Here is a 21,496-nt window from a genome sequence, read left to right on the forward strand (position 1 = left end):
GAAAAAAACTGTAAATATAATGTATAACTTATGAAAATTATAATATTTTACAATTATATTATATTTATATAAATATTATCTATTAATCTATTGTATATAAATTTGATATAAAATTATAAGCAAGAAAATGAGTTAATAAAATATGTATATTCATAATTGAATGACAGAATTGATTTTAATATGTAATATAAATAAGAAGTTTTACTCATTAATAACATCACAATTAAAGATACGTATTAACACTGAAATGTAAAGTGTTATATTTAGTATTTTCTCAATCTGTAGAGTTGCCTTTCTGTAAGAGAAAACCGTCAGACTTTTCTCTCTCTTTCTTCTATGATGCTCGAGATTTGAACTTAGGGCTGTGGCATGCCCAACCAGTGCTCTGTCATTGGGCTATATCCACAGCCTGGGAAGCAGACTTCTTTATAGAATATTCTAACATTTTAAAGTATGACAGAGTTTACAAAATAACAAAATGTCCAAATAGCAACTATGAGAGACGTTCCCAATGACAATAAAAACCCAAATGCAGATGGCTTTGAGCAAACTTCAGCAGTATTCAAGTCTAACATAAAGAAAATGACAAAACTTTCTTCATTAAATAAAAACAGAAAAAAAGATTTTACTAAGTAGAGTAAAATACACTGACTTCAAGAATAAAGCAGAGTAGTATACGTTAATACAAAACAGTGTTTTTGTGAAGGTACCCCAGACAATTCTGTTTTTAAAATTCATGTGCATGTGTGTGTCTCTGTGTGCGTGATGTGTGCATGTGTGCGTGTGTATGTGCATGTGTGTGTGCATGTGTGTTGTGTGCATAGGCACGCACACCTGTGTAAACACAGAGGTCCATCAAGCACACTGGTTATTCTTTGATCAGTCTCCACTTATTCCCTTAAGACAAGGTCTCCCAGTGAACCTGGAGCCAAGCTAGCAGCCACAAGCATCAAAGACCCTCCTGTCCCTGCCTTGCCCCCACAGCACTTGGGTTATGGGAACATGTGCAAGCCATAAGCAGCTTTTTCATGTAGGTTCTTTGGACGCACACTCAGGTTCTCATGACAGCACAGCAAGCAATCTTACCCACAACACCATCTGTCCCTTCCAGATCAGTGACTCAACTTCACCGGGAAGAATAAACATTTAGGCAAATATGAAAAAGGAGAGTATCTATCAGCAAAACATATAGAGAAATTCTTTCCTCCGTAGATGAAAACATGTTAAAAATTCAGTAAGTAAAAAAGTTTTGGTAACAATGACATCACATAGCGTGTCAACAGTAAAATCAGAGCTCCCCAGCTCCCATTTCCACACTATAGAGAAAGCATTGGTTAGTCAATGCATGAAACTGAAACAAGTGTCTGATCACCACAGCAAAGGTACATTTTTAACCAAAAATTAAATTATTAATAAATATTTTGCATAAAAATTGAACTATGGAATGACTCAAAGAAAATATAAATAAATACTAATATTCTTATTGGTGAAAGTAGCCTTTCTGTTATTGATATCAGAGGCATAATCTATAAAAAGTTGATTGAATGCATTAACATTGTTCGTGGCATAAATTTATGATAAGAAAAGCCAAAATGAAAATTACAACAAAGTATCTTACAGCAAAAGATTTTGTGATGTGGTTATATTTTCCTAGTAACACTTGCATCCTAGGTACCCTCTCTTCTTTCTCCCCTCCTTGCCTTCCTTCCTCTCTTTAGAAAATCTTGAAAGAACAGCTTCTAAGTGTTATCTCCTTGGTTGACTCCCTGTCCGTTTATCTGCATTGCCTGAATACCATGCAATTGACACAGCCTGCCTATATAATTTAACAAGACACAGTAGAACCATCCAGAGGATGTCAAACACACTTCGCACCCTGAGCAAGATCTGCGTATTCATTTTATAGTTAATATTTACTGTGATTTTTCTCTGCTGCTCTTTAGGGTGAAGAAGGTGACCAGGGAGAACTGGGAGAAGTTGGAGCTCAAGGACCCCCTGTAAAGTATTTTTTAAAAAATGTTTACCTAGGATAAGCAAATCTTTTTAATGTCAGTCTCACACCTGCAGTAAGTTCTATGTAAAATCTTACGTAACCTCCAAGACTTCATAACCTGAAAGCAAATGTTGAGCCCAACAGGATGATATATTTTAATTTCAGCAGTGCTCTGGCATGACAGAAGTAACGTCTTGTATGCTTTGAACACGAAGTGGGTTAAGTTCCATGGGATTACCGCAGTTCCTTCCAGAAAGTGATCACACATTAGAATGCTCTTAGTGGCCCATAACCACGTCTCTTCCTGCAGTCTCACACCTGCTGCAATGTAAGAAGTAAGACAGCTGGACATAAACATACTTCAAGTTTAAGATGTTTGCTAGGTTGGAATTCATGTTAATTTGTACCATGTGGAAGCACAATTGTTGGCCTTTGTTCTAGTCTAAATTACAGCAATAATAAATGTTGAGGATTCCTTGAACATTTGAAGCTTCCTGAAGTAAAGCCGATGTAAAAGGCTACCAGCAAAGAGTCGGAGAAGACAACTCGGAATCCCTCTCCTGCGTTGATCTTCTTCTCAGGACTACTCTTTCGTAAAAAAGATTTTACTTATTTATTTTATGTGTATAAGTGTTTTGCATGTATGTATTGCACAATGTGCGTACAATGCCTACAGATGTCAGAAGATGCCTTTGAACTCGAGTTATAGACAGCTGTGAGTTGCCATGTGTCAGAGCTGAGAACTGGACCTAGGACCTCTGCAAAAGAAGGAGTGCTCTTAACTCCTGAGCCATTGTGAGAGGCCCCAGAACTGGTCTTTTAAAGGGGTGAGAAGGGCTGTAAAGATCCATGCTTATTTAGAGTTTAAGGCTAAAGGAAATGGTGATGAGCATCTAAGAAGTGGTTTCTTCTTCTGGGCTACAGGAGATCTGTAAGAGACTTTTGTAGGAGAGTGAATGTTTTCTCCACAAGTTTGCTTTTTCCAAGTCTTTGCAAGGAGGAATTAAGGAACTGAACTTTTACTTCCCAAGAGATAGTGCCAGATAGTGAACTTGTTTGCTTTTGCTTTGGGGATCTAATGAAAATAGGTGTGGGTTTATATATTTTCAAAAAAAATCCATTCTCGAAGATTATGGAGTTATGTTGTGCAGCTCAGCGGATCAACTGGGAATTACTATCATCATCTGCTCACCTCCTGGTGTTTGGGAGGAGGATGTTCAAATGTTTCTGGAGAATTCACAGATTTTTGCCTCTTGATATAAAAGCACACTTATAAAACAATACATACATTTATAAAAATTTCTATGGTGTATTCGTATAAGGAATAGTCATTTTAAGGGCTTATTTATGCGATTCCTGTATCACATCTACTTATTAATTTTTTATGTACAGGAATTACCCACAGAGTCAGTAAACGAGCTACATAAATTAGGGCGCTTAATCTGATATGGACACATTTCATTTGACAACCTAAGGTGCCAATCCAGCCTGGTTCATACTGTACTCGGGAATTTTGAACACTTTCTGACTGACATGCAGAGAGTTTGTGACTGAGCTAGATAAATGAAGGCTGGTTCTAGAACTGTCCATCTTTGCTGACTGTGAAGATGAAGACGATAGCCATCTAAAGCACCTTTACCTTAAGTCAACGTGAGAAGTCGGCAGATGTCAAAAGTATCTAACTTCCTTTCTACGGAGCATGCACTCACAGCTCCGCCCCGGGGAGCACCCAGGCTCACCCTTGAGCAGGTGGCACACGGAAGAGACTTTTCAGTACTGAAAGAGTGCTTGAAAGCCACTCCGCTTCCTCGTGTTTAGGCTTATTCACCTCTGTGTCTGTGATTTCTTACCATGTCATGCTGGCGTTGAGAACACTCCTTATCATAGAAATAGCGTGATAAATACTGGTGACAGGTGGCTGTTGGACAGTCCAGCTCTATTTCTGATAATACACTGCCTTCCTTTGCCAACATGGGTTTGTAGGTAGCTATTATTTTAAAAGTTAAAGTAGCGCTACTCCTAATGGACCTCGAAAGAGGTGGCAATGGGAGTGTGGATTCTACCCGTGGGTTAAAAGATGTCAACAACACTGTCAGAGTTGCTTGTATTTACTTTTTTTAAGCTGTCAATTATTGTGTTCACTCAATTTGTATAGAGTTATATAAGCCTTTAGAATTTTACCAAAGGATTTTAAGCATTAGAATTTTACTTGACCTTTCTTTTTATATTGGAAGTGTTTGCCTGTGTATACTGTTGCCATCTCTTAATGTCTTCTTTCATTACGGTAACATGCTTTTTCTGGATCAGCATCTGCAAAAAAGTGTGTGCTTTGACAGAAATCATTTGCCATCCCCCTCTTGCTTTTCCAGGGACCTCAAGGTCTGAGAGGCTTCACTGGAACAGTTGGAGACAAAGGAGAAAAAGTGAGACATCTGTAGTAAAGACATAATATAAGAGCGATTTTTCCTCCAGTGGCATCTCTTTTTAGTTTATCTTTTATGTGTTTATATGTTTTATAGTACTTAATACAATGCATATTTTGTAAATATTTACAATGACAAGAAAACCATGTGTAATTATTAAATATAGAGGCATTTCCCACTAAATATTTTTGGTGGGATTCATGGCACAGAATCCATGGGCTTGAGGCAGTACTGTCTTGGGTAAATTAGGATAAGTGGGGATGAATTATTCCAGATTTATCATTATTTGTAGCCGGTGCTCACAGTACTGACACAATGCTGGGAATGATTCTGGTCCAGCATGGCTAAGACAAGGGAAGATAGAAAAGGAGAGATAGGGTCCTGAGACCGTGTTAGCTGTTTTGCCTTAAACAGGGGCCATACAGTTGTAGCCATAGATACCAGCCTGTCCTTTGCCAGTCTCAGAAATCAAGTTTTTCTGACTCTTGCCGTGCAAGGCACCTGCAAACTTCAAAGAGAGTTTGAAGATCGGGCTTACCTTAAGTGCATTACTTCTTTGGAGAGGCAGGTAAATAGATAAGCAAGTACGATACAATTAGGGAAGACAAAAATCTGCAGTCAGGCAGAGCAAGGAACTTGCAGCAAAGCAGTGGCTTAATCTTGATATGAGATCTGGGAGGACGGGCCCATGACAAAGCCGACTTCAGAAGGTGATAGGAGGATGAGGTGCAGGTGATGGTGAAGGATGAAGATGTAGGATGCTTGGTGGAGTGGCCCTGACTTTGCTCTCTTCGGAGCCTTTTCCTGCTAATTTGTATCAGTTCCACAGAACATAGTGGCTTTTAGTTAAGATTTCATTGTTGATATACAATGTATCAAAAGAAACCCTTTTCCGAAGAGCCACACACCCTGTGGCTTGCAGGCCTGACTTGTCTACCACATTTTCTTCAATCTCTCTTCTCACACTCTATCTTTCTAGATAGTTCTCTCCTGTTTTCTCCTTTCCATCTCCCCTGAGGTATTTTTAAAAACACACACACACACACAACACTGAAGTCCCACTTATTTGTACATCCATGCTTCTTTAAGTAACATTTGATGCACATCTCTTGGTTATTAAGCAATAAATTCCATCTTTTTGATACAGCGAACACCCAGGCTATCGTTTTACCCCCATGGATTTAACTCACCCCATAAAATAGGCGACCTCGCCTTGAAGCCAATTACTGTTCTTGATATGCTCTTTATTGAGGTATTGCTCCATTTGATATGTTTCAAGATGTTTCATTTCTCTTCATTTCTATTAAATTGCTTCAAAAAGACAGCTCCCTTTGTGAAGGCAGATGTGAAAGGGTTACTTAGTAACAGCACTTTGGGCCTGAGCTCATGCTGAACTGCAACACGGCAGAGAGAGTGCATCAAAGCCATTTCCGAAATGCAAAGGCTGGGGTGTGCTGTCCTAATGCAAGGTGAATGATGAATTCGAGGTCTTTTTCGGGTGTTCTTAATCCATTCTTTTCTGGTGAATGAAGAAGGGCTCTGCTCTTTCTAGTTTTTAGTGATCAAAGAATTTCAGGGTTCTGTGCTACCTCTGCTTCCACAGTGTTTTTTTTTTTTCCTTTGAGTCCACGTATGTCTGAACTTTATATCAAATGTTTTCTAGTTTTTCATTCTTCCCCGGTCCACCTGGTTGTGCCGGCCTGACATCTATCCAGTGCCTTTGACCGCTTTCTGCTTGTTTCTATCACCTCCACCCTTCAGCTACTTCGTTAGGAGACCATCCGTCGGCCCACTTGAGTCATCTTAGTGCTGTCTCATTCGCTTCGGGATGAGAGGAACATCTCAAGATGGGGCATACATTTTGTCAGGGAGAATATGTAGGGAGCACAAAACCCACGGGTAGTTTTGTTTTCTAAAAGAAAACCACCCTTTGGTTCTAATGAAGAAAATGAAGAGATGGTATCTGTACTGTAACCAAGTCTGAGACCATTTCCAGAGGTCTAGACTTGGACAATTTGACAGTTCCTATGCCATTCCATTATAGAGCAAATTACTATATAGAAAGTAATATCAATCCAGGAGTGGGTTTGTCTAGATTCCTCTAGGAGTCTAACCATTCCCTCTTCTGAATCACAGTCGTGTGATTTACTTTTATTCTAACTCAGGGCTGGGGTGGGGGTTTCTAGAGCCATAGAAGTCCTTCTCACACTTGTGGCATCACAGAGTCCACTGTAGCTACCCTTAAATTCACACTCACCTGGTGATTCTAGGACCCCTAGCATTAGTGAATTCCCATAGACGTCCTGAGCCTTTTGAGGCTGCCTGCTGAATCTTGTTCAGTAGATCTGCTATGTTCTGTGAATAAGGACCAGTGTTCTGTTCATGCCAGCAGTTGAGTATAGAGCCATGGTTAACTTAGAATATACAGAGTGGTATCAAAGGTTGTCCCACGTGCTCTTGGCGTGATGAACAGTACACACTAGTGACTTCATGTCCTAAGCATCCTATGAATTATTCTTCTGTGTTCATTCACAAATACAGTATGCAATAAGAACATAAAGCTTCCTTTTCGTCTGGCTGATATGCTTCTTTAGAAAGATGATGGTGCCCTTTAACATGCATGACTGGTCTGAATTTTATTTCCTTGTCTCATTTTCAGGGTGCTCGGGGATTAGATGGAGAGCCCGGGCCGCAGGGGATTCCAGGCGCAGCTGTAAGTAGCTTTTCTCTCACAATCAGCGACAGATTTTTAAAACAAAGATACTCTCCCTTCCATTCCCCTCTGCTACCCTTCTCTTTTCTACCATCCCTCCCCCGTCCTTTGTTCTGATATATCATCTTGCTGTGTAGCCATGTCTGGCCTTAGACTTGCAGTGATCCTCTGGTGTCAACCTACTAAATGCTGAGATCACAGAAGAACACTATCACATTCAACCAAAACACATGTTTTGAAGGCTTTACCCTATTTACTCAAGTTTTCTTTTCTTTGTGCCTTTTCTATCCATAGGGATAAACATAAGTAACTTTTCCATATAAATTATTGAAATGGAAAATAGAAGCCAGGTTTGATAGGCCAGGCCTGTAATTGCAGCTACTCAAGAGGCAGAGGTAGCGAAACCCCAAATTCAAGGCGTGGTTGGACTACAGAGTGACTTCAACGATAGTCTGACCAACTTAGTGAGACCCTGCCATAAAATAAACAGAGGGCTGGGGACATAGTTCAGTGACAGAGTGCTTTTCTAGCATGTGAAAGGCTCCAGGCTTGTTCCCCAATGCTAATAAATAAATAGAAAAGTGGGCAAAAGTTTTCATATTTATTTAAAAATTACGATCTTTCTTTTGGATGCAGAGAACTATTTCCCCGGTTTTCTTAGGGGGTATGTTTTGTGGTTACCTGCCTATATGGTCGCATTTTCCTTTTGCTTTGGTTGTTAGGGTACTCTGACTGACAGCGGTGACCATGTTTCTGGGGCCTAGACTGTTCAACCTTTTCCTCTTTGCTGGTTTCTGATCTCATTGTTTCATAGTTTGACTACCATGTACCCATGGGTCATTATTCAGACTGCCTCAGACCTTTTTGAAGATTCACAGATGAAAGAAATAATTATTACTCATGTATACCACAAAAAGGTAGACATTACACACATAAAAGAGAATTTCTCATTATTGAGGTACAATGGGGAAGGCAAGATAGGACTCATTGATGAGCTACAGAATCAAGTGCTTGAGTAGGGACAGAGGCAGTTCACTAGGGGAAGATTGCTCTGGAAAGGCCTTCTGGGAAAGGAAGCAAAGTGCAGAGGGTGCTGCTGGTGGTGGTGTTATTTGTGTTACCACAGGGAAAACGTAAGTTTTCAGAACAGGAGACCGAATGGATCAAGTAGAAATGCATTATGGGTGATGCCAATGCCAAGCTGAACAGTCTGAGCTGAGAAATGGCAACAGAGAGCCGGATTAAGCTTGGAGTAGTTTAACAATTCAAAAACCCTGTATTTTAAGAAAGACATCTTCTCATCTGCTGGGGGTTGGAGAGATGGCTTAGTGGTTAAGAGCACTGGCTGCTCTTCCAAAGGTCGTGAGCTCAAGTCCCAGCAACCACATGGTGAGTCACAACCACCTGTACTGAGAACTGGTACCCCTTTGGGAAAGTGACCTGGTCAGTTGTCCTCATCAACTTAGACCATGAAACCCAATGTGGACAAGTTCAACAGAACCACCATATATGGGCTGCTTATGCCTGCTTCAGCATTGCCAGGGTATACGTATCATTTTTTCTTCTCATCTATTGCCATATATAACATGTATCATTAGGTGGATACTTTTTACAGAAACTGTTTACTATTGAAGTGGGAACCAAATAGCAATGAGAAAATCCAGGTGTCTAATTCATCCCTCAGCCTACCATAACAGCCAATGAGATCAGCTTATACATACAAAAAGTGAACAATGTGAAATTCAGTCTGTTTCATGTGCACATCCAGAGGGCAGAACCATCTTGCATCTAGAATGGAAACAAATGACACACAACCTCAGTTAACCTATGGCAATATCAGTGATCAAGTTATTTACTTTTGCGGACAAAGAGCAAACATTCCTCAATAGCAGCTGGAGAGATGACTTAGTAGTTACAACACTGGTTCAACTCCCAGAACCAATGTGGCAGCTCGAAATCCATCTACAACTCTGCTTCTAGTGGATCTGATACCAAGGCAAAACATTCATATACTTTAAAAACAGTTACTCAGTAGTCTTCAATGCAGATGATGTTTTCTAGCCTTTGAGCACCCCCAAGTAAGCAGCTTCTGTTCACATTAGGAACTTTTGTGTTTCTGCAGGGTGACCAAGGACAGCGGGGCCCTCCAGGAGAAGCAGGTCCCAAGGGAGACAGGGTGAGGACAGATGAGACCTCATCACGGCAAAGCAACCTGATTTTCTGAATTATCTGTCGATTTTGTGTGTTTGCATGACCTGTGCACTGTGCCCAGTGAAGATGCCTGGTTTCCTCTTTCTCTTCTGCCCTCCAGGGTGCTCAAGGTTCCCGAGGAATTCCTGGATCTCCTGGGCCGAAAGGAGACACGGTATGTCCTGAGCTGTAGGTGTCAGATATAGTTCCCAAGATGGCTGACTAGCAGTGGGATTTCAGGAAGTAATGTAGAGAAGAGGAACGTGGCTGTTTCTAAGACACAGTGTGCTCTTTGTGTGTCCTTAGGGCTTGCCAGGTGTAGATGGTCGCGACGGAATACCTGGAATGCCGGGAACAAAGGTAGCTGTGTGGCTGAGTCCTGTATGAATGGAGAGATCTTTGCTCTGCAAAGCTAAATTCAGCATTTCCATTATATCATCACCAGGAAGTTTTCTTAAACAGCACTGCCATTTTTTTCTTCTCTCTTTCAATTTTGAAATTGCCAACTGCAAAATTCTTATTAAGATAGCACACTTACTTGCTTGCTTTAGGAACTCAGTAAAATAGACTCATTGATGAAAGTCGTCTGAAAGAAACTCTGTTTAAATATGTTCCCCGTGTCCTACCCACCACCTAACCTGAACTAAGTAATTTCAAAGTACACCTAAGGTTAGCTGCTGGAAAAATATTTTCACCTAAAATGTCTGCACTCCTCTTTCTTAGAAGAACACATCCGTTCATAATGGCACAATTGTGTGACTAAGAACTTTGCTTTCAGGGTGAAGCGGGGAAGCCTGGACCTCCGGGTGATGTGGGCTTGCAGGGGTTGCCGGTATGTTCTCATCTTTGATTGCTTATATGTTCATGTTTTATGTATGGGATAAAAAAGATGAATTCGGAGGGAAGACTATGTTATGAAATTTGTTAAATTTTGATGGAAAAAATGATGCTCTATTTTTTAATGTTTACATTTTTGATGTTTTCCCCCCTGTGATTAGCTGGTCATTTGCCCAAGAAGAATAAAGGGAGTAGTTCATTATTTGTATGCACCATTTAGCTTTATGGTTTGGGTCTGCCTTCTCTATTACCTTCCTTGAATAGTCCGGGGCAGTGGGCACTGCTCTGTCTCTTGTCTTACTTTTAGCCAGTCTTGCAGTTCTTGGTAGCAAGGCTGAGACACGAGGAGATTATAAGAATTCTCAGGGACAGTCGGAGAAAAGTTACCAGTCTTGGCTTAGGTGATATTTTCAAACACTGCAATTGGTACTTCCCTTCATTACTATGGCTGAAAATTCATATGAAGTACATTGTTTGTGCTTTTTGAGTCTCTGAAGGCAAATCTTTTGAGTTAACAAGGGATATTTGGTAGTATCAAGAACTGGCTCCCAATCTGTTGTGGCATCTGGCACTCTGTAAGCTGCCAGGGGATACGAGGACTCCCAATACTGAAATGAGGGTTTTATTATTCTGTACAAGAAGTAATGTCACGTCCCTGTAGCATCTGTCCTGCCGGGAAGGTTGTCTGCCGATGTGAGGACAGGCTTGAGTTCTAGCTTGAAAGGTCATTCCGAAAAATAGCTTTAGCTTGGAGATTTTCCTTACAGTTCAGCCTGAGCAAGCGGGGGACAGTGAAGCAGAGCGTTGGCTGCACACCGTATGTAGCTCCAGCACTGACCGATTTGGGAGATGGCAGCCTTTTCTGCACTGCTCTGGGTTGCCATGATCCCTTCCACCTGCTCTCTGATGGCTTTGGTGTTTGATGGATTGTCAGATGAGATGACTAGACCCAGAATCTGTGTGTATTCTTTTAGGGTGTACCTGGGATTCCTGGTGCGAAAGGCGTGGCCGGTGAAAAGGTAAACAAACAAACAAACAACAACAAAACAAAAACCCCTGTCAGGTAGCATTTGCTTTATCCCTTTAGAAGTTTATTTTGTTATAATTTTAATACATTCAGTCTGGATTTGGTTTTATATTTAACTCCAGGGAGAAATCAGGAAGCAAAAAGCGTTAATGGGTCACGTGCTCAGTCTCTTTCCCAGCTGCAGAAATCTGCTGACCAGACTTCATGAGAACGTCAGCCTTTCGCTACTATAAAAGACAGAGGCAGCTTCGTGGTTTCTGACTATTTAAAATAAGGACTATATTATTAGTCAATAGAACGAATGTCAGACTATACTCTACAGAGAATTAAAGAGCAAGTTATTAAAAGCAACAGGAAAAAGAGAAAACAAAGTGATAACATAGTTTTTCTGACATTTCTTGAGTAAAGTAGGTGAAACATCATCTGGTAGAACCTGTGGCTGGTGAGGCGGTGCAGTTTGTGAAGAGCTTGCCTGATTTTGTTCCCCACAGTCCCTGTAAACAGCCAGGCATGTGCTCACAGTCCTGGAAGGACGCCTTCAGCTTGGTGAACAGCCAGCTTAGCCGACATGATGAGTTCCAGGCCAATGCAAGACTGTCTCCCTAAACACAGGAGGACCAATGACACACAAAGATGTATTCTGGCCTTCACATACACACCAGGTGCACGCCCATCCACAGACATGCATACACATGTGCACACGTGTGAGCATGCATTCATATGTACATACAAACACACACCTAAGAAAAAGATTATGTATCCTCCCAGAGTCCCAGTGTGAAACCAGGAGATCAGTGCTGTTTAACACATAGTGTGGGTAAGGCAGGTTGACGGCTTCATCCGCAGTCTGAATTACTCTAAATGTTACATTTTTGTCCTCAGGGTAACACAGGTGCTCCCGGGAAGCCTGGCCAGTTGGGAAGTTCAGGAAAACCAGTAAGACTGCACTTCAGTTTTCAGGCAATTACAATCCATTGTGGCCAGAAGGTGATCACTAACTGTTTCCTACCTGCTTTTCTTTTCACAGGGCCAGCAAGGGCCTCCAGGAGAGGTGGGACCTCGAGGACCCAGGGGTCTCCCTGTGAGTACTCCTCTCTACTCTTCCCTCTGACAATTTCCCCGCATGTCCTTTACTTATGACTGCATGAGTGTTTGAGCACGGGCATGTCTATCTGTCCAGACAGACAACAGCATGCTAATCTGTATATACAGTGTATCTTCTTTTTCAAAAATTAGTACCAAAATGGTGCTTAAAAGAAGCATAAAGTTCCCAGTTCCCCCCCCCCGAGAGACAGTGTTTCTCTGAATTACAGCACTGGCTATGCTAGAACTCATCTTCTAGATCAGGCTGGCCTGGAACCTACAGAAATCTGCCTGCCTTTGCCACTTAGTGCTGGGATTAAAGGCCTATCCTACCCCTGGCTAGGGCTTTTTTGTTTTCATCTCATGTTGGAAGTATTTTAGTGTGGTTCACTAAAGATGTATAATTCACATGCTATATAAATTACCCAGTAAAGCCGGGCGGTGGTGGCGCACGCCTTTAATCCCAGCACTCGGGAGGCAGAGGCAGGCGGATCTCTGTGAGTTGGAGGCCAGCCTGGTCTACAAGAGCTAGTTCCAGGACAGGAACCAAAAAAGCTACGGAGAAACCCTGTCTCAAAAAATCCAAAAAAAAAAAAAAAAAAAAAAGAAAAAAAAATACCCAGTAAAAATATACAAGACACTCATTTTTAGTATATTCACGAAATTATGTAGCCATCATCACGATCAATTTCAGAATATTTTCATCGCCCATTAAAGAAGCCCTGTTCTCACTTTCAGGTACTCAGTTCCACTTCCTTCAGCTCTGTGCATCCCAGCTCCCCTTCTGTCCCTATAGCACTACTGATTCTGAAAGTTTGTAGGAAGGGATCCATACAATATGTCTTCTGTCCCTTGGTATAGTGGCTCAACATTCTTGTACTCCGTAGCATGTTCCAGCATTTCTTTCCTATTTATTGCTACATAGCAGTTAATTAATTAACTGTGGATTAATCACACGGATAGATCCCATCTCTTCCACCCATTCATGGGGAGTAGGTATTTGGTCCTCCACTTTTATAAGTATGCCGCTCTGAGCATACGTGTCCACACTTTTCTGTTGTTGCCTTTAGGTTCTCTTGAGAATATACTTACGAGTGACTGTCCATTTAAACTTCGAGAAGCTTCCCTATTTCTTAAGTGCAAATATGTGAACTTGTGTATAAGGATGAACTTAACTACTTGTTTTATAGACAACACAACGATGTGTATTTCCCTACTAGAGGATACATTTTAATCCTTAGAGAGAAACTGATCAAAATTTTCATGCGGGGGCCAAAGAGGTGGCTCTTCAGTTAAGAACACTGGTTGTTCTGTTCCCAGCAGCCAGGCAAAAGCTCACAACTGTCTATAACTTCTATCTAACGGGATCTGTCGCCCTCATATGGTCTCCTTGGGTGCTGCATAATGTAGAAAACAGTCACACCCGTAAAATAAAGTAATTCAAACATTCATATTATGTGCTTAACTCCGACTTCCTAAAAACTCTCTGGTCTTCATTTTCAGTTCTTAGTTGCAGTCTTCTGGGTAATAAAAACAAGGAGGCAAGCAAACACTCCAAGAGAGAAGATCTAAACATCTAAACATCCTTCCCTTGAAGCCTTTCTTGAGTGTGTGGAACGAAGGTTTCCATGCTTGAGAAAGTGAACGTTGTCGGCTGTTATGCGGCAGGAGTGGCATTCTCTGCTTCTCACACGTGTCTATAACTGACCTGTATCAGGCGGTTTCTCAGGGTTTCTCAGCAGCCAACGAAACCAGTGCCTGTTTCTAGCCTTGCTCTTTGCTCACTCATGATTTTCTTCCCCTGGGTTTGAAGCCTGTGAATTTCTAACTAAAATGCCTGCCGTGGATGACTTTCCAGGCACTGAAGTTAAAGCCAGATCACATTTCTCAGGCAGTGAAAATGCTGCGTGCCTGACTCAGGGAGAAGCGGAAGAGTCCGGGAATTAGTGTTTTTGAGACGGTTTCCTGTTAAATCAATTTATTTTTAGCAGAAAGCTGTGCATACTTATGAACATTGATTGTGGGCCTACTGCATACTAAAAATGCACTGAACGTACACACACATATGCACCACACATGCACACACCACACAGGGAATGCTTGTTGTTACCAGGTAAATGAAAGGAACACAAGCTAATATCTCTCCAGAGACGGAACTTGAGAAGGACATAGGATCAGTCCTTCCCTTAGGTGGAACTCACAGAGAGTCAGTGATGCAATGAACATGATGAAAATATGTGTGTTTTCTGGTGGTCTTATGCTACCCATGATAAAGAGTCATTCAACCCCTGGAGGGGTTGTGACCCTCAGGTTGAGAACCACTGCTTCAGTAATTTTATGGGAACCTCTGCCACACACAGTAGGCATTCTCTGCTAGGTTTATAATTGGTGTGAGTAGCTCTTGATGCAGAGCAGGCAACAGACTGGCCTCTGATGCAGCACTGCATTTTAGTGGATTCTAGCTACTTTGAAGAAGCCTCTTTGAACTTGCCAGGTTTTTGGATGAGTGTATTATGTTTGCTCTGCTCTCTTGGTTCTAGTGGGGATAGCAGTCTGCTGACTTACCTCCTTCTGAACATCCTATGTCCCTGTTGTACTTTTCCTGGAGACCTCCACCCCATCCTAACACAACAGTCTCAAGCAAAGAGGTCTCCATATGAAGACCAGACGGTGTGTTGTTGAACAGTCTAAGCTGCACCCCATTCTGCCCAGCCCTCGGCAATGGTGCGAGAAACTGATATGTGTGATGGTAAACTTTCAGACAGATTTCTCTCTGCCTATGTATCAGAGAATATTTAAAGCCATGCAAGATAAATACAACTGTATCAATATCATAAAATTGAATCCTTTAGAACATTCTTGCAACAAATGGAAAGTTATTCCCTGAGGTAGAGCTTATGTGATTTTCCAATTTAATAGGAAAACGAATTGATAAAAAGAAACAGTCTAGAGAAATCAAGATTGATCTTTTGGGTTGAATCGGCATCTTCTCTTTTTGTTGTTGCCAGAGAGAGGCACTCAGTACACAGAGCAGACTGAAAATAATGATGTATAATTTCTCACTTCTAAAATTTAGCCAGCATGCACCATGCTATTTATTCTTCAGCTAGTTAGCATTTGGGGTAATTTTGGAAACATGGGGAGTATGAGATTCATGACAAACTGAAGAGATGGAATAGAGTCAGTCCTTTTGGGAAACAATCCTGGTAACATTACGTCACACTAAATTTTCAGATTTTTTGTGATCTTTTATAAATGTCTAATCGTTCCTTTATAAAGGAAGGGGCATCAAATTGAAGGATTTGGTGTCTATGTCTCTCTGTAGTTGCATGCTGCCGGCCATTGCATGACTTTCAGCTGGTACCTGTTTGCCCAAATCTGCTGGTATAAGACATTTAGCCATTTTTAAATTTAAGATTTATGAGACATTTCAGTCTTAAGTTTTTATTTGAAGTTTTAAGAAAAGTTGGTAAAGACAAATAGACAAACTTGTACTGATTCCTGGGTGTGTGTTACACTAGAAGCACAGAATTAGAATCAGAAGGGAAGAGGGATGAGTAAACATAGGGACAAACTCTCATGCCACCCAGATCTGAAGGACAGAGAGGAGCTGTTCATAGCCGCAGCAGGGGCAGAGGCTCTATGTCTTCTCTAAAGCCTTGGTTGGCTCTTAGGGACACTTTGGATGCATTGGCAGGTGGCGCTGAGGTTTTTGCGAGTAGAAGCACAAGGCCCTGAGAAAAAAAAGAGCCCTTTAGCACAATCTCACACAATAACGGGCAGAACTGTTACTGTCAGAATCAGCTGTCTTGATTACGATTCCTTCTGATTCTATTGTTATAAATGGAGACTGTTATTGTCATGGGCGTGTAATTATCAGTCACTGGGAGGGGCCAGCCTCCACTGCCCACACCTGAGAGTGTGGGGAGCACATGCTATTGGATCATAAGGCTCTATCACTTATGTATTTTGCCTAGTTACACTTCTACATTTCCAGAGTGTCTAGTTATATATTGACTACTCATCTTTTTCTTCTCACACAAAAAAAAAAATCCGGAGTTTACACAAGTATATGCAGTGTGTGTGTGTGTGCGCGCGTTGTGTACAGAAATTACAAAATGACTATCAGAGAACTTATCCTTAACAGTTGATTATAAGTAACTGGATACTGTCATGAAAATGACCATTTCGGACTTTCCCAGTGAGATGATGTCTGTTGAAATAGCTACATTTAGAATAGCCTGGAGTGTGTGGCAGAGGAGTGAAGAACAAGAACCTACCTGTTTGTGCAGAAGAGAGAAGCACACATTCACATCACAGGTCTTTCTCGTGGTTCTCCATGTCCAGCGAGTTCTCCTGGGTCCATCCATCGGCAGTGCAGGCTGTCGGCAGTGGTGCCCTGAGTCATCCATGGGTCCTTATCACGGTGGTTGAGGAGGATTTAGGAAACAAGCAGAAGTCATGAAAGATGGGGGAAAATTGGATCTCAGTGGAGAGAATCCTTGTTTTTGACTCATAAGATAGTTAATTCTCCCAAGAATAAACCAAAGGTTCTAGCGCCATGATGCTCGGTCTTTGGAAAAGAACTCTGCTACCCATCCTTGATTGTGATGCAGCAGCATTGACTCTTTTACTTAGAATTGAATTAGAAGTGAATACTTGAGACTCTGTTGGAGACCAGACTTTCTGCTTTCTTTGGATATCTGCTTTTCCTCACCAGTGATTATTCGTTTTTAAAATTAATGTCATATTAGACTAATGATTTTTGGGATCTATGTCACAATGGAGCAGAGAACAGTTTGAAAATGCCAGTGGCATATATATGCTGAAGAGAAGCCATCTTGAATTTGGAAGGTCTGGGGCAAATTAATTGGAGCAGAAGCCAATCTTCTCTTTTGTTGCAATTTTTAAAAATTAAGCTTGTTCTTTGGTAATGCTATACATGTATTTAATGTATTATGAACTCACATACCCCACACATTCTACCCCCCTCCTCACTCCTCATACAAGCTCCCCCCCAAAGTTTTATTATCTTCTTGTTTTGTCTTTATTTAGTGATTCAATGAGTTTTGCAAGGGTATCTGTGTGAGCATATGTGTAATTCAGTTTCTGGAGCATGGGGGACTCACCAGAGCCTATACTACCGAAGACAATGACTCTCCTTCAATAGTTTCCTAAGGAAGGGTGGGTCCATGAGCCTTTCTTGTGGTAGGTGTCGGAGGGAGGACAGAAGATAATCTTTATAGATGGATAGAAAAAAATTGTTACAGTGGCCACTTTTCATCTGGGTTTGCATCCTTACAGCTGCTTCTATCCTCGTGGCCCTGCCTCTGGTTTCCAAGATGCTCATGGGATTAAGGACCAATGTATTATTCCAAATATTTACACCTGACAGGTTAATATAAATTTTATTGAAAAGTACTTGAGAGCATTGAGTTTCAACCACTTACAAATCATCCAAAATGACTACAATGAAATTATATTCCACAGCCAGAGGCTGCTATAAAGTGTTAACCTTTAGGGAGATCAAAAATTCAGGAGGTTTATGGATCTTGACACCTTGTTCAACCTAAAGATGAATGAATAACATAGAGTCCAAAATAGGCCAAGAGCATTTAGAAGTATTAATTATTAAAATGGAGCTCTTATATCATTTTAAAGGAAAACAAACTCAAATTATTCCTCCTAGTTCTATGATAGATCTCGAAGGGAATGTGGTTGATTGTGAACTAGTGTTCCACTCAGCTGAACACAGCATGAGGTATACAACAGGCTTTAGTCAGATCACATGAAATTGTGTTGAGTTCTTAAGAATACAAGTAAAAGACACTCATCACTTTCTCTCAAAAGTTCCTTTTCTTTAAAAGTTAGGGTTTCAAGTAGGATAGAAATTTGAAGGCATAAATTTCAAATAAAAAAAACTTGAAATTGGCCCAAAAAATAAAATTGGCATTGCCGTTAGCAAATCTTCATAGTGAGTCACTTTTCAAAGTCTGTAATCCTTGAAGACATATTTAGATCTAGAATGAAGGAAACAAGACATTTTATCTCAGAAAGTTTATAAATGTCTTCCATCTGTGCCTTCTTGAGGTGCAGTGATGATTCACAGACGAGCATCTCTGTCTTGTGTTTTCCTTTTCATGCCTCTCTTGAGGTAAGCAGTCACTCCCAGTTGCTCCTTTGAGGTGTCCGTAAACACAAGAGCTTGCTTGGCATCACAGACATGGCGCCATGCCCAATGGATAGGTATGGAATACCCCAAGAACATGTCTAAGTGCGGGCATAAAATGTGGATATATATGAATATCCATAACGTAAAATAGAATGCGACTTACATGCTGAACCTTGCTAACTGTCATTGCATATACAGGCTGTGAATATTTCCAATGTCCTGCATCCTTGGGAGAGCACGAGCAGGTCCCATGAAGAGTGTGCACAGAGGATAATTAGATCTTGATAGAATGGCTAGCACCTTCATCCACAGTGAAGGGAGAGGATTTTGGCAACTCCTAAATTTTAACAAAAAACCTATATGGAATGTTCTTTCTTTTTCATATAACAATTAAGCGTTTGACTCTGGCCTAAGCATACAGCTGATGACAACATGTGTGTTTTCACAGGGCACTAGAGGGGAAGTAGGACCAGAAGGGTCCCCAGGTATAACAGGCAAACTGGTAAGTGATGCTTCCAGTCTCTACTTGTTTGCGTCCTACAAAGCAGATATGGTTTTTGAGACGGGAAAGGGGAGAAAAACCAATTTACAACAGGTTGCCTAATCGACTATACATTTTTTGCTGTATATGAAATGTGAAACTGGAAATATGGAATTTCAAATCATATCTATCATATCCTCCATGAGTATTTATTTTAATCAGTGTGGTTTGAATGCGTTTGAAAATCTAGAGAGGCTTGGAGTGCTGCATTTGGCATCTGCCTCTTCTTGGAATGGACGAGAACTGTGGATGAATTGCTGGCTTTTGCTTCTTGTGTAGCTCCTGTTCACATGGTAGAGGCGACAGTGTCCCTCGGGACCTTGACTGAAAGAGTCTACTGTTGATGAGCTGTGCAGTGGGAACTTAGAGGTGGGGTGGAAGGTGGGAGGCCGCTGGCCCCTCTTCTGGGTTACAAGAGGGAGCCAAACTGAAGGGGCAGCTCTAACCAACCACACATTAAATTTAGACATGTGTTGATACCCCAGCGCCCTGTCTGGCTTGTCAACATTGAGTATTGTGGGCACCGCGACTTTGGAGATTTCTCTGTTTGTTTTCCAGGGACCTCGTGGGAGCCCTGGCCTTCCTGGCTTGCCTGGCCCCCCTGGACTTCCTGGAATGAAAGGCGACAGGGTAAGAGATCCAGCATTCTACATGCCTTTTCATCTGGAATGATGAATCCTTCTTTGTTGAGAAATCAAGCTTGCTTTGCCCAGTGATGACTGTCTCTAATGATTATCACAAAGAAACACGTGAAAGGCGAATGAAGTTACGGCGAGATGACATTGGAAAGAAAGAAACAAAATGAAAAAGTAAATTTTTGGAAGAAAGAGAAATAAAGGCCGAAGTATCAGTTGTAGTTATAGTTTTTATTTAGTTCTAAGTTTATATTCCTATCAGTGAATGTCATTAACATGGATATAGTCAAAGAATGTTCCCCTGTTGCCAGCGATTTTAAGAACAAGTATCAATAAGTCCAGGTCTCGTCTGGTCCTTATTAAACAGCAAGAAATGGGGAGCTCTTAGTCAACACAACATCCATTATTCTATTCGGGGATGTTGGCTCATCTGAAATTGCACACACGACTTAGAATACTGAATACGTGTTAAATCTTATTCGTTTCAGGGTGTATTTGGCGAACCAGGTCCCAAGGGTGAGCAGGTAAGCTGTGTGTGTTGGTTGGCGGTATTGGATATATATATGTTGTTTCTCAAGGGCACGGCTGGCTGGTTTGCGGGCGTGGTAAACGATGGTGACTCAGAGCTTTTCTCGGTGTGCTGTAGAGCGAGTGAACGCTATAATGAGGTTTGCTGTGCAGCCAGGCTGTGTTCATATGCTGGAGTTAGCGGCTGTCTCCTGTGCTGTACTGTGCTCTTCCTTTGAAGAGTGTGGCCCTGTCTCTCTGGCTTGCCAGGTTTTATTCAGATGACACAGACTTTCAAAGCCACAAAATAGCATTTTAAGTATGGTGTGGTTAAGACCTCAGCAAATTAAATGTGTAAATAGAGTCAGCCCTGTGTCTGGATTCCTATTTCTACTTTAGGGTGCCACTTTCAAGGGTTATTGAACTTTAAAATTGCTAGATATCATTGTTGGCTTAATGAAATAAATTAAACTCAGTCAGTAGCTGATACCAGGTCTCACTTCTGTCCTCTCTCCTCTCATCTACTGTTTTTTTTTTTTTTTTGGTTAGGGTTAGCCTGCTGGTATGGAATCGAAAGCTCCTATGTGATCCGTGGGGCATTTGGGCACTTAGAAATGCTTATCAGTGTTGATTGGTTAATGCTGGCTCACGAATAGAGGATTGAAAAACATGTGACATTTTATCTTAATTTTTTTAGGGTGCCTCTGGTGAAGAAGGTGAAGCTGGGGAAAGGGGTGATCTTGTAAGATTTTTTTTAAATTGGGGATATAAGACTTTGAAAATTTTGAAAAAATACAATTTCTCTTTCTGACCCTCTTCCCATTTTCTCAAAGGCTAAGTGGGTTTTCCCTTTACCTTGACTGATGATTCCCAATCCTGAAGGAAGGAAAAGTAGTTGTAGATGTAGTTTTAAACTTCTGCAGAATTCCTTAGAGATGTGAATTCTTCCATGGTCTCACACGGAGACATTCAAGTTGCTCATATAGTACTACAGAATGTGTAGGAATACAGTCTCGCAGAAAAACCATGTATTTTTGCAGTCAGGGAACTGTGGCCTGCAAATATGGCTGAGAGCTTCCTATCTCCCCGGATAAGTTCTGGAGGAATGACACCCATTTCCAGAGGGTGAGACCGCTGGGTCTCCAGGACAAAGACAGGGCACACTGTCTGTGTGCAGAGCTTCAGGCTCGCTGCCTCATTACCATGATGGTTTGGACAGGAATGATCAGACCCGATGTGGAAATGTACGCCTGAGTCCTTCTGCGGTCAGCAAGGTCTTTCCTGTGAAGTAGCCTTAGAATTCTTCAAGAGCAGAGAAACCGTCTGCTAATATTTATTCAGACGTAAAGGGTCTGGAAGAAATAGAAATGAAATG

At 41.3% G+C, this 21,496-nt stretch overlaps 1 protein-coding gene across 2 annotated transcripts in view; it reads left to right on the forward strand.

The window, feature by feature from the left end:
• Col9a1 (collagen type IX alpha 1 chain) overlaps window positions 1-21,496 on the forward strand; it is an 83,543-nt gene that overhangs the window by 39,685 nt on the left and 22,362 nt on the right. For both annotated transcript variants that reach the window (XM_057751011.1, XM_057751012.1), the window contains 14 exons: window positions 1,944-1,997; window positions 4,363-4,416; window positions 7,076-7,129; window positions 9,252-9,305; window positions 9,441-9,494; window positions 9,626-9,679; window positions 10,098-10,151; window positions 11,131-11,175; window positions 12,066-12,119; window positions 12,211-12,264; window positions 18,887-18,940; window positions 19,538-19,609; window positions 20,103-20,138; window positions 20,819-20,863. In XM_057751011.1, coding sequence (XP_057606994.1) covers window positions 1,944-1,997; window positions 4,363-4,416; window positions 7,076-7,129; window positions 9,252-9,305; window positions 9,441-9,494; window positions 9,626-9,679; window positions 10,098-10,151; window positions 11,131-11,175; window positions 12,066-12,119; window positions 12,211-12,264; window positions 18,887-18,940; window positions 19,538-19,609; window positions 20,103-20,138; window positions 20,819-20,863 — 738 coding nt within the window. The remainder of the gene's footprint in view (window positions 1-1,943; window positions 1,998-4,362; window positions 4,417-7,075; window positions 7,130-9,251; window positions 9,306-9,440; window positions 9,495-9,625; window positions 9,680-10,097; window positions 10,152-11,130; window positions 11,176-12,065; window positions 12,120-12,210; window positions 12,265-18,886; window positions 18,941-19,537; window positions 19,610-20,102; window positions 20,139-20,818; window positions 20,864-21,496) is intronic.

This window comes from Chionomys nivalis, chromosome 19 (assembly GCF_950005125.1).
Source record: "Chionomys nivalis chromosome 19, mChiNiv1.1, whole genome shotgun sequence".
Lineage (NCBI taxonomy): Eukaryota > Metazoa > Chordata > Mammalia > Rodentia > Cricetidae > Chionomys > Chionomys nivalis.